General features: G+C 40.8%; 1 protein-coding gene across 1 annotated transcript in view; it reads right to left on the bottom strand.

Annotated features, from left to right (window-relative positions):
* Nucleotides 1-1,472: 1,472 nt before the first annotated feature.
* Nucleotides 1,473-13,360, bottom strand: part of LOC109037653 (uncharacterized) — a 28,159-nt gene continuing 16,271 nt past the window's right edge. The window contains exons 5-9 of the mRNA XM_072304226.1: nucleotides 11,661-11,772; nucleotides 8,999-9,273; nucleotides 6,869-6,959; nucleotides 2,971-3,017; nucleotides 1,473-1,860 (exon numbers count right to left, since the gene is read on the bottom strand). Coding sequence (XP_072160327.1) covers nucleotides 1,777-1,860; nucleotides 2,971-3,017; nucleotides 6,869-6,959; nucleotides 8,999-9,273; nucleotides 11,661-11,772 — 609 coding nt within the window. The 3' untranslated portion in view covers nucleotides 1,473-1,776. The remainder of the gene's footprint in view (nucleotides 1,861-2,970; nucleotides 3,018-6,868; nucleotides 6,960-8,998; nucleotides 9,274-11,660; nucleotides 11,773-13,360) is intronic.

The following is a 13,360-nucleotide window of genomic DNA, read 5'->3' as shown; positions in this document are numbered from 1 at the left end:
AAAATTGCAGTGCTGCCGATTTTCCCGAGAGATTTCCGGGTTTTGGAAGTGTTCGGCTGTTGTTGGTTCTCTTAATAAAAAAAAAAAACTATTTTTAAATACTCTTGGCAGTTTGGAACTGCTTATGGAACTTTCAAAAAAGTCATTCGTGTTTTTTGCGTCTCTGGAAGAATTGCATGCACCTTATTCGGAAAATCCCTTCCAACTCAAGTGACAACAACTCACGTGACTCAAGTGATGGGTCAAGTGTAGACTTCTGGAGGGGCAGGCCTCTCAGGTTCCTTATACAGTAGACTCTGAATTATCCGGATTAATTGGTGCCGGGAACGATCCGGATAAAAAAATCCGGATAATAATAGGAAAAATAACTTTCCAGTTTTCTTATCGAAACTTATCGGAATGCGTACGTAGTTACATGGTTGCAAAATCGATCCGGATAATCCAGAGTCCGGATAATACGAAGCCGGATAATCCAGAGTCTACTGTATAGTCCCACTCCACGCCTGTACGTTGGAAATTTTCTTGAAATGAACAAATTGTGCTTTGGGCAGTTTGGGTGCCCCAGTTCGGATATGCCAACGCACATTGTTCACTAATTGTCATTACTATAAGCTCTCTGATCCCTTAAATTCTCATTTTTTGTCGCAGTTCGTGCTGGGCTGATTTCCAATATGTTTGCAACTATTGACAGGGGATGAGCCTTTTAAGAGCCCGCTCTATTCACATCTCGGAAATATGATACAGGTTTTCGGTAGATTGGGGGTTTCAGGATATTTTTTCAATGATTTTTTGTCCGCGCACCTTTTTTGTCCAGTAGTTTACGCCCACACGTAAAATAACCAACAGTGACTTGGTCCAAGCGTTATATTTTAGTCGGTATGCAAAATTATACTGACAATATGGAAATGAGAAATTGAGGTAGAAGGAGGTGTTGTTATGGTTGCTCATTTTCTAAATGAAATTTTATTACTTTCTCCTTTTGAATCATCTTTTTAATTGGTCATTGGTGAATATTTGGTTTTATTTCCATCCTTAAAATATTGAATGTACAATATACCTTATATATGCATGGGTACTTTATTTTACTTTTTCTTTACGAAATTATTACTTCATTTTGAAAACATTTATACTTTTAAAACGTGACAAATATTTGTAAAACCTTTTTCAAGCGACATTAATCTCAATGAGCCGCAGTTGTGCCGACAGAAACTGCAAAAAAACCAAGAAGCACACAATCTTTAGTTTTAACCCATTTGTACATCGATCTTTTAGAGTTAAATAAGTCAAATTTTGAGCGTTTCGTTGCGCGTACACCTCGCTGCAGCACAATAAAAGCACAAAATGTAAAAGAAAAAATTAAAATGCTTTGGAAATTATTAAATTTGACACGGAACCACCAATATTCAGAAAACACACATTATATTATTATTCTTTTTTGATAAATTGATACATATTTTTTCCCATCATTTTAAATGAGAAGAATCAATGCAGAGTGTGCTAACATTTCAAAATCATGAGTTATAAAACGCTAAATATGAAAGCCTGACAAAGCGGAGCGGCGGCGTGCTGCCAGCGCAAGAGGCTCACTGGCGCCTACAAACCTAAGTGGATACTTCACGCATTGCACAATGCTTGAAGTATCCACTTAGGTTTGTAGGCGCCAATGCGCGTTTCGCGCTTCTGCTTCTTCCTTGCTGCTTCTTCCTCCGTCTATCATCCGTCAACTGTGAGGGATGTCATGGTGTTGCAACCGCAATAAGTTTGCTCAAACTCCTACTAGTTCAGTCTTTCAAGTGGATCTTTTATTTCAAACGCTCTCAAGCCTACCCCACACCGTCCTTTCTTTACGAGGTAGTGACCCTGTGAAAACCAAAACCATGAATTACGAGTGGGTCTGTTGCAGCCAATGGACAGTCAACTGAATTTATTTCCCGAATGGTTAATTCCACGAAAGCAACACGAAATATGCACGAAATTTATATGTTCCAAATAAACTTATACTTTACAGTTTAATAATAAACTGTAACGTGCAATTAGCGTAGTGTGCCTAACTAATTTCAAATTGACATCTTAATTCGGCACTTCTAAGTTGAGAGGAATCGCAGGTTTTCCCATAGATAAGAATGTAACGAAATCTTACCTACATATGAACAGGATGGCATTAAACGTAAGAAAGAAATGAAAGATTGGAAATTTCAGTGAAATATTTCATGAGGCTGTGAAATATTTCATATTTTTCAGGGGCTACAGTATGCAACCCGCATTCAATCACTGAGGAAAAAAACGCTTGGATCTAGAGTTCAGACTCTTAAAAACATTGACAAGAAAAAATACTCTTGACTCAATCGGAATTTTGCTTCAATCAAGAGCCAAGCCTCTTAATTTGAGTGGATTTCCTTTTGATTAAAAAAAAAAAAAAATCCGATTGAATCAAGAGTATTTTTTCTTGTCAATGTTTTTAAGAGTCTGGACTCTGATCGAAGCGACTTTTTTTCCAGTGAAACTCGCAAAAATAGAAGTAATCAAAATTTTTACATTTTGCGAAACATGAAAAGGAACCGGTATATTTCAATATGTTTCATAAATTTCTGAAATTTCATGAAATATTTCAGAAATTTCAAGATTTTATTTTTCATGCAATTTTGCCACCCTATATATAAACACTGTCACTAACGTTTCTCATGAACGTGGTTTTTAAGGAAGGAACATAAATAGTAGTTCAAATTACAGTACTTTATTGGGGAACTAGTGACGATTTTTGGTAACTGGCATCACTGTTTTTCTTCCATTTACGATTTAATGTATGTAAAATAATCGATTCTTGGTGAGGCAGCTTGCTTCACCTAGAACCGATATTTTTAATGGACTTAAATGGAGAAAACACAGTGTTGCCAGCTTGCAAGAATCGTCACTGATATGAACACAGCTTCCCATGGGAACCCTGAATAAAGGATGTTGTACATTTATTACCTGCAAACCCCAAGCAGGACCACAACTGTTCCGTAGAATCCATGAATCTGAAATAAAGAAGGAAGCTTCCTCAATGGTTAAAATTTTTGTGACAACCCAACTGGAGCTGTAAATACGCATTTAGGGAAGAGTGAGTTTTGTGCTGATCAACTGAAAGTTAAAATATTGATACCGCCAGAGACGGATTAAGGGTGGCACATGAGGAGTAATCGCAACAGGCACCATCACAACAGGGACTCTTCAACCCATGAAAAATAGCTTTTTTCCTAAAAACAGTTCAATTTTATGAAAAGTTTACCAAAATTCGGAATCCTGCTTCTAAAGCTCAGTGACATTCCCATAATGACAACTGCAAAATTTGAATAGTAGGCACCCAGCAGATTCAGAGAAAAAAGTGTACCTAAAGTTGACTAATTTTAACACGGGTTAGATAGGGAGTAGTTGGTTGTCTAAAGATGCGTTGTATTAAAGCGCGCACCGTAGTGAACGCGCAATGCGTGAAGTATTCTCCCGGTCTCGTAGGCGTTAATATACGTCAGGCGCGCACCGTAGAAAACGCGCAATGCGTGAAGTATTCTCCCGGTTTCGTAGGCGTTAATATACGTCAGGCGCGCACCGTAGAAAACGCGCAATGCGTGAAGTATTCTCCCGGTCTCGTAGGCGTTGTTATACGTCAGGCGCGCACCGTAGTAAACGCGCAATGAGTGAAGTATTCCCCCAGTCTTGTAGGCGCTAGTATGCGTTCTCGCGCCGACCGCACTGTGATTGTAGCGATTAGTTGAACTCGCGGAGTCTGAGTTTTTCAACTTGTCACTACTATTAAGGTGACCCGATGGACGCCATATTTTGTGTCAAAATTACATGCGATGTATCGCATAGATTAGTTCCATTTTTTCAGCCACCCGTTATTTTTCTCGAATTTTGAGATCGCAATTCTGTTGTCAGGAGACTAAAGAATTCAATTACCAACTTTGACAAACAAATTCAACGTATTATAGGCGTTGTTTTTCTAGAGAGACAATCTCGCATTCGGGTGCAGTTTCGATATCAGTATCAAATAAGATTTTTTTCCTCTAAAAAAAACCACGCCTTTATTCCGTTGAATTTGTTTGACAAAATTGGTAAAAGAATTCGTTAGTCCCCTGACAACAGAATTGCGATCTTTCATTCGAAAAAAATGACAAGTAGTTAAAAAAATGGATAAATCGATGCGATATATCGTATGTCGTTCTGACACAAAATACAGTGTCCATCGAATCACCTTACAATAGTGCGTTATAGCGTGTCCCGCTGATCATGCCACAAACCGGTTCCTCCCTTCATATTCCTCTATGATTTTACAAATGAACCACGCTCTGAAGAGGTGCAAGGCTGCTGGAGAGGGGGGGGGGGGGGCGCAGGGCGGCTAGGGTGCGCAGCCTCTCAGTGAAGGATAATTGAACTTATTATTTTCCAAATCACGTAAACGTCAAAATTGCGAATGCAAGAAAAACAAGGAAACCCGTTTAGTTAGCTTTGTTGACAATCTTCGAATTCCAAAGCATGTATGTTCTTTTAGAAGGATATTTTAAAACCAGACATTGTTGATTATACCGGAGAAAACAAAAAAAAAGCAACTCCTCTACCGTCAAAATAGACATCGGCGCTTAAGTGATTTAGAAATCATTAATATAAACTTCGAAGGATTCAGACTTTCGGCGATTCTACCTTTTTCTATTTCACTTGAGAGGTTGCCAGATTGTGCGATAAATGTGAATATTTTACAAGGATTTGAATTGGGAAAAATGCTAAAAAAGCAACTTATCTGGCAACAATAGAGTCCGGGAGGGACGAGAGGCTGCCCTCCTGGGAAAACCCATGATTTAGCCGGAAATTTCATTAAAACAATTGATTCCGTTTGAGGCATCAATTGTATACTAGGGGAAAGCTATTTTAAAATAATAATTGTAAATGGACAAAGATGCTACAGAAAAGGAAAAAGGTAAGGGGAAGGAAATGAAATGAGGATATGATTACTAATATGCAATCAGAGAGAATAAAACAAAAACATCAGAGAAATTTATGTGCGATGAAAATATAAGAAAACAAGAAGAAAAAAATCCAACATGAGTATGTTGGAAAAGCGTGCCGAATAACTGAAATGTTGGACAAATACCTCTTATTTTCACGTCTTTGCTTTTTGCATCAATTGGTACTTTTTGCTAAATTTGGGAGAAAATATTGATTCATGAACGTTGAATGTAAATTAATTTTAAAGATTCCGTCCAATTATTATCTTGATTTTAAGCTGATATGCGGCATTTGCGCACGACCGTGATTTGGGCGAACTGCCGTGCATCGAAATCGCGTTCAGTTAATCTCTTTGGATTTCGAACTGTACCTTCTCTCCTATTCGGCCGATTTGTACAAATGAGGTCTCCTTTTATTTGTACTTCAACGGAAAGTAAAGAAAAACTCGCTAAATAGACGGAAAACAATTTTTGAGAAAATTTGGTGGATCCTGGCATCACGCGGTGAATGGTTAATCGGTTAATCGCCTCGCCGTCTTTTATTGCCTTGCTCGAAACCGGACACCCAAAGCTATATCGCGAGATAACTGTAGTGGTTTAAGTGGATTTCGGCAGGGGCCATGGTTAGTACATAGTATAATGAGTCACGAGGCTCATCACAGATTGCACTTACAGTGCAAGACGCTCATTGGCTATAGAGTTTTGGCGGGAAAGAAGGTTCTAGAGTTGAGTCCTCCGAGCGTAAGAAAGCTCCTATGAGGTTTCTGTCAAATTGAATAATACGGTTTTGACAGAAAAATGTTCTCAAGGGTTTTCAATTAGCAGTTCATTAGATTTTTTGGTAAAAGACCATCAGGACTTGACAGTGTAATGGTTCAAAGACAAAGAAACGGGTGCGAGGAAAAAAGTATTTGGACGACCCGTTGAATAGCATTGGTTGATCTGTGTGCTGTACTATGGTACATCCGAGTGATTTCAAAAAGCGAGCCCTACTGGCAAGCTTAAAAACACGAGTGGGCTCATTGCGATTCGGAACTCGAACTATACTATCGTTGAGCAGTTTTTAGACACCTACGCCACCGATAATCTTCATAAGAGGTAAAGATGAACTTTTGCTACTTCAGCGAGTCAAATCGCGGAAGGATATCCATGGATTGTCTTTTTCCGCCACCCGAAGGGATGACGTCCCAGTCAAATGCGTTTTTGAAGAAATGATCGATCCCCATCATCGCTTCATCTCCACACATTCTATTCATCTGCAAATGATGGCACGCTCCGGCAACAAGGTTCTGTGACGAAATCATTTTTGCCTCCAGAGTCTCCAAAATGTATACATCTTAGTGATCAAATGTCCAATCACTGAGAAAAATGGCTCGCGGAGCGAGCCGAATGTCACTCGCGTAGCGAGTGACCGGGGGTCCAGGGGGCGCAGCCCCATGGCTGGCCGTGACGGACGCGCAAAGCGCGTCCAGAACGGCTAGTACAATCATAACAGCCGCTCTAACAACTCTCTTTGGTGCTCTGCGACGCCTAACCGCCGCAAAACTCGGTCCTCCCACAAGTCATCAGGGAGTTGGCACTCCCTCATCTCATCCAAAACCCCCTGCTGCCACTCTTTCACCGGACGTCCCCTGACTCCCCCCCCCCCCCCAGTGATTTGGAAAAAAATCGGTTCAATTTAGGGCTCGATTTCATTAGAGTAGACTTATGTTTCAGAGCGAGAATTGTACATTGGCGCACAGCAAAAATGTTACTTTCTCCTTAATGAGTTGAATTTGAGATGTTTTGATGAGCATTTGTGTTAGTGATCCATTGTGATGGAGTCAGAGACAAGAGAGCGTACCTAAGAGGAAAATTTGAAAAAGATGTATGAGCTGATGTAAGTCTACCTGAGTAGTGGCCAACGATGACAACGGCGTGATCGAGATCCTCCAAATTGCCCTTGCATTCATCCCCGTCGTATACTCCCGATAGGTAGTGCTGAAAAAAGGAAAAGTATACCCCAATCTCTTGGTAAAATAAATTTTGCACGCCGAGATATGCCTCAGACACCTCATTCGTCGAATCTCAACGATTTGAATGTATACTCGGGTGAATCGAAACGTAATTAGTGGTGGCGCAACGATATATTAGTGTAACGATACGCAATTCGATATTGCGTTCGTCGTTAATTATCTACTTCTGAAACAATTCTGAGCCACTCTCATTTCATTCACAGTTTCAGAAGTAGATAATTCACGACGAACGCAATATCGAATTGCGTATCGTTGCTCTTGCTGCAACTCCGTGGTCCGCGGGTAAACTCATGACGAAACACAAGAACACACGTCGTGTTCAGGCCGGACGATTTCACTAAACTGACTTTGCAAACAGAAAGAAACTTCTCGAATGTGATGGGAACACTTGCTGACAAGTTCAAACTTTCATCCAGACAAGTGGAAACTTGAATCATAACGTCTGAACCAATTGCACAGCTTGCGGAGGCAAAGTTAACGGAATGAAAAATTACCGAAAAATCTCGTAGGGGTATTTCTTATACACGTCTCGGGAAAATTGATGTAAATCGTTGAGTTTTCAACCAAACTAGCTCAACTTGGGCTCGTTTAAGAGCTAAGAGTATGAGCTATCACCTCCCGTAAATCGCATGTCGATATCTATTGTAGTTCCCGAATGACAGCCTTAGTGCCAGTTGTTTTGGGACAGCCTATGTAGGTTCGACATCCCCCTACTCCCCCCCTTCAAAATAAATTTTCTTTTTTTTGGAGGTCAAACAAGCAGTTCCAACGCCAAAGCGTTGAAGGGCGCTTCTTTAACACTGCGCATGCGAGGAACGTTTTCATACGGCCAAGCGAGAGTATTGCGGACGGACGATGTATAACAAATTGCCTACGTGAAGGTGGTTCGGCAGCAACATACCCGCCGCTAGTCTCTGGAAAACAATAGAAAATAGTAGTTGCGTACGTTGCCAGCGAGCGCGCTGCGAGCGCATCTGTTTCAATTACCTAGCATCGAGTCGGGCCTCTAACTTTCTATTCTCTCTGACATAACCTTAAACCTTTTTTTTTTTTTTTGCTGGTTTAGTGGCTTATATTCCGTTGGAACCTACAGCCATCGATAGACAGTATTTATTGTCCTTAGACATCATGAGATTTAGGCACATCCATGCTCCAGGCTTTCAAATTTTCAGGGATTAAGGCCGAAAGGAATCTGTTTCTGCAGATCCACTCGTCAGTTCCATGAAAATTTGTCGCCACCACCGGGATTCGAACCCGGGACCTATTGGCCTAGAGTCAGACGCGCTGACCACTAGGCCAACCTGGCCGGCTAACCTTAAACCTTCAACCCAGAGCCGCAAACAGCTGACGCTTGACGATGCTGCGCCGAGAAAATGAACCAATCACAAAATAGCACAGTAATACGTCACTAAAATGAAGAGATCACGTGACTGTTCGTGCTTTTTTCGAATCAATCTGAAAGTACAACCTCGAATATGAGGCATTTAAGCATAACGAAGCCCCAAAATAGTTTAACCAGGTAATACGTCCGTGCGAGATTGTTATGCTTAAAAGCAAAACATTTCACGAAAACTCTTACGAATACCAGATGCAGAAGAAAATCAAATTTTCCCGGGTGTACCAGAATGGCGTCATTACCCATAAGGCAAAACGGTATGTAGTATAGTACATGTTACATCGGGGGAGTCGAACGGCTGGAAAGGGCGCATCTGGTACCCAGAAGCGCCCAAAATGAAAATAGCGCTAAACATTACCCCCAGTTACAGATTGTCATTATTATTGGTTAATAAACATCGTCACAGTGTCAAAAAGACGATTTTTTTCTCCAACCGTGAAGGGCCGTGGCCCCCATCAGGGAACACGTTTTTGGAAAAGAAGTTATACCACAAAAACGTCTTTTCTAGACCCACAGAATCGACCCCTTCAATATTCGTACTTAAGCCTGGGACACCCTGTATATCTTGCATGTTACAGACCCTTTCTCCAATTAAAGAGGCTACATACTTGAAACTCGTCCGGGAAGTGTATGAGTGTAGGCAGCGGGCTGTCCTTAAGAGCTTCCTCAAGTTTTTCCTGTCTCTTCAAGTAGCTAAGCTTCTCCCCAACCCTGGCCCAGCCACCGATCCTCAAGTATCCGGGAATATCTTTACAATCACCAGTGACGGCCTTGTAAGGGTAATGTTTCGCCAGTGCGATTCCGAACACTGACATGTGTTCCAGGGCATGGTGCAGCCAGCCTCCTTCGCAACCGTCATTTTCCGGCACGCAGTCTATCAAATCTATCGACAGTCAGGACCAGTAGTTAAATAAATTGTCACTCAATTGGACGTATTTCTGCCAAACGGAACTAAGCGCCAATTTGAGTTCCTTTTGAGGAATTTGGAATGCCGGATAGCGCGTTCTGTCAAACGGATCTAAGCGCCATGTAAAAGCATTGCGAGTATAGGAATGAATGAGCCCGACGCCCGGTTTCGCCGCCAATCCAAGCCCCCCTCCACCTTCCTCCTCCGATGGCGCTTAGTTCCATTTGACAGAAATACGTCCAATTAAGAGATAGTTATTTTTTGGGAGTAAAATTAATTAATTTAATATCGGAAAAATGACAATGCAGGGAAGCTAACATTTATAGAGAACCTGAAAAGTGAGTAACACTAGGGTAATTTAGAGCAAACATGAGTACTCGCATCGTCAAAAATGGACTATCCGCTCCTCTAGCTCGTTCAAAATCACCATTGGCGTGGCGTGCTTTGCGATATATCGACTGATCTCCCATTTAAAGCTATCGATAAGGATCGATAAATAGGGAGTTCGCAACGAACACCTTAATAATCGATTCTTTACCATAGCTACAAATGGGGATTTATAGAAAATCGATTATTCACGCCTCGCCCATTGAAAATCACGATCGTCAAATGGGCAATACCGTTGCGCTGTCAGTCTGAACAGTCTAATAATAACAATTTTGGTAAAGGCATTTGGCATTCCTATCTAGTCAGCACAGTGCCTACCAAAGTTGTTATCATTGATTGAAAAATGTAATTAAATGTACTTTTTTGCCTCTAAAGGTCCTACTGATGGCAACCGTGCCAAGAAGCTTCGACCAAAAATTGTAATTTAGTAAACAGCTTTAGGTATGGTAATCCTTGCACATTTGTCTAGCACGTTGGCTATTATATACTCACTAATCAAGTTAAATAAGTGCTACTACCAGTATGTTACAAATCAATGAGCTCTGATTAAATTAGAGTACCTGTGTACGGGATAGTATTGCCATCTCTGTGCCGCTCTCTGATTGGTTCATCAGTTTTGGCTTATCATGGAGCTCCAAAGTTGGACCAATGTATACAAACCCGTCCCATAGGAATACATATTATCGGCTGAGAAATGAAAGATAATCACACTCAAAGGTTAATTTTTGGCAAACATATCCATTAAAGGTCGATCCGAACTCAGCTCAGCAGTTGATCATAAAGAAATTTCTATCACATCCAAAATCACGTCTAGAATTTTGTAGAACTTTGTCGCCATCTTGTTTGTTCACATTGGGCCAAACTAGCTGCGAAAGGGGCTGGGGTTTGTTTACATTGGTCCAGCTTTGGGTCTCCATGATAGCCGACCTATCACAGAGCGACACACTTTTTTTGCAGTAAAAGGACTGAGATGGCAATACTCAGGGTGGCACAATTGCATGAAAAATAAAATCTTGAAATTTCACGCGAAATATTTCATGGAATTTTAGAAATTTATGAGAAATATTGAAAAATACCGGTTCCTTTTCATGTTTTGTAGAATGTGAAATTGTGATTTTCTTCTATTTTTGTGTGTTTGAGTGCGGGTTGCATACTGTAGCCCTTGAAAAATATGAAATATTTCACGGCCTCGTGGAATTTCAAGAAATATTTCACTGAAATTTCCAATTTTTCATTATTTTCTTAGGTTCCATGCCACCCTGGCAATACTATCCCGTATACAGGTACTCTAGAATAGATTTGATAGTTTTATGAGTCGTCCAGAAAACGTCCCTATTTAATACTTCCTAACCAATGGTAGATGGAGAGAATGGAAAAATGGGATCCGAAAACGCTGATAACGTGCTGTGGAAGTTTCCGGAATGGACCACTAGACAAGGTACGAATTTAAGCGATCTGATACATGTTTCTTAACCAGAATTTTACGTAGAAAATGATTCACACAACGGAAATTACGGAAACCAACTCCTAACGAAGATATTAACGTTTTTATTTCACATTGGTTACGAGGAATTTGAACTGCCCGCTCACAAGAAACTCAAAACTCTACGTGAGTCAAATCGCCCACTACAACGGTTTCAGCAAGCTTCTCAATCGAGCAATGTTCATTTCCCATCATGTGTTGTTCAAACTATTAGCAATTTGCTATAGCTGAGCCAAAGCGTCAAGATTGAGGTTGCCAGCTTTTTATATCGCAGAGACTGTCATGATAGCGTTTAGCGCGCGATGCGATTCACGTAGAGCATTGAGTTTTCATGAGCGGGTGGTTTGAATTCACGCATTAAGAATCATTAAATATCTTCGTAAGGAGTTAATTTTGGTAATTTTCGTTGTGCGCATCGTGTTTTACGTAAAATTTTGGTTAAGAAACATGTACCAGAATGCTGAAATTCGTACCTTATCTAGTGGTCCATTACCTTGTTTCGAAAGATAAGTGACACCGTCCACCTCCTCCGTCCAAAGGATCTCCACTGCTCCCACGGCTGCGAAGGCCCAGCAAGCGCCGCACCGAATCTCCTCTGATAAATGCTGTCGGTCATTCCGTTGCCCAAGAGAAAAAATGAAACAATGACAAGGGTTGATTATTAGAACGACGAGCCTTGTTTCTTGTTGCATGATAAAACTAAATGTGTAAAGACTGAGGCAGTCTGCAAATGACTATGTGGATTTGTTCTATCGTAAGTTCACGATAAAAAAAAAGAAAAAAGAATGATAAACCGACAGACCCGGATCTACGTATTTGAGGCTGGAGGCAACGGAAAAATTTCCGATCTGACGCGTCTATCTTACGAGAATTAGCTTGCTGTACGATTTTCACTCTTGTGTAATCTATAGTATCATTCAAAATTGAAGGCGAAACTTGCGCGCGTTAACCGTCTCTCCTTCCGAGTCTCAGCTCCACAAATCGACAACCATGCTTCCATGCATTTTGCATTCAATGCACCCATGCATTTCGATTCTTTCTCTCTCTAAATTAATGCCTGTTACTTTCCTTACCAAGTAATATGTCGCAGACAATTGGTTGAATCAGGCATTTTGCCATATGCCCAGGCAGATAGTCAAATTTTGACGGTCATCAAAATTTTGTAAATTTTAGGCGAAGAACTCCCAGTGTTCAATGTTTTAAATGTAAGAGTTCATCAAATCTACGAACTCTCCTTCTCTTTTCCTCTTCAAATGCTTCTCGTATAGTTAAATGTGAAAAGTTTAAAACTTCTGTATTTTACAACATGCTGATAATTTCAATATAAATGCAATATTATTGTAAGATGCATATTTTTACAGAGAATTCTTCCTCTCAGGAGCAATGAATTGGACGTATTTATGCTAAAAGGAACTATGAGCATAGGGATTGCGTGAGACATAGTTCCTTTTGGCATAAATACCTTCAATTATTCTGTACAACTCTCACTCAATCTTACGGCTCTCAACTAACGAGCACACTCCTCCTTTCCCATCCGCGCGTCTCTCGTTCTCTTTAACAAATACGTCCAAATGAAGGAGTTTGAACTCCCTGAAGGGTTGTGGGCGGGTCGAGCACTGTGGCGGCTGGATGTTGCGTAACCTAAGTAAGGACATTTGAATATTTGCTTAGGCGTTTGACCAAATGGAGATTTTGCATGTGTGAGGAATTTGCGATTTGACTAATGATTCTTATGTAAAAGTTCGCGAGAAAAACAATGGCGCCACTGGTTTTCACTGAAATCAACTCCCAAGCTCAAAAAAAGCTCTCAAAGTTGAGGCTGTAATGAACAGGATATCCCACGCTATCCTGAGAGTCCACCTCTACATCAAGACAAACTCTCCATGCAAAGATAGGGGGCAAATACATTAGCAGGGTTGCTGTGATTTCAGTTTTAGAGTCCCCAAATAAGTCCCCAAGGTGGCAGCCCTGTCAATGTATTTGCTCCCTATCTTTACATGGTGAGTTTGTTTTGATGTAGAGGTGGACTCTCAGGATAGCGTGGGATATCCCCTCCATTTTGGTCTCAACTTGAGAGCTTTTTTTGAGCTTAGGAGTTGATTTCAGAGGAACCAGTGGCACCATCGTGTTTCTCGCGAACTTTTACGTAAGAATCACTTGTCAAATCGCAAATTCCTCACACATGCAACATCT

The sequence above is a fragment of the Bemisia tabaci genome, chromosome 9 (assembly GCF_918797505.1).
Source record: "Bemisia tabaci chromosome 9, PGI_BMITA_v3".
NCBI classification, from domain to species: domain Eukaryota; kingdom Metazoa; phylum Arthropoda; class Insecta; order Hemiptera; family Aleyrodidae; genus Bemisia; species Bemisia tabaci.
This window is presented reverse-complemented; position numbering and strand designations above follow the sequence as displayed.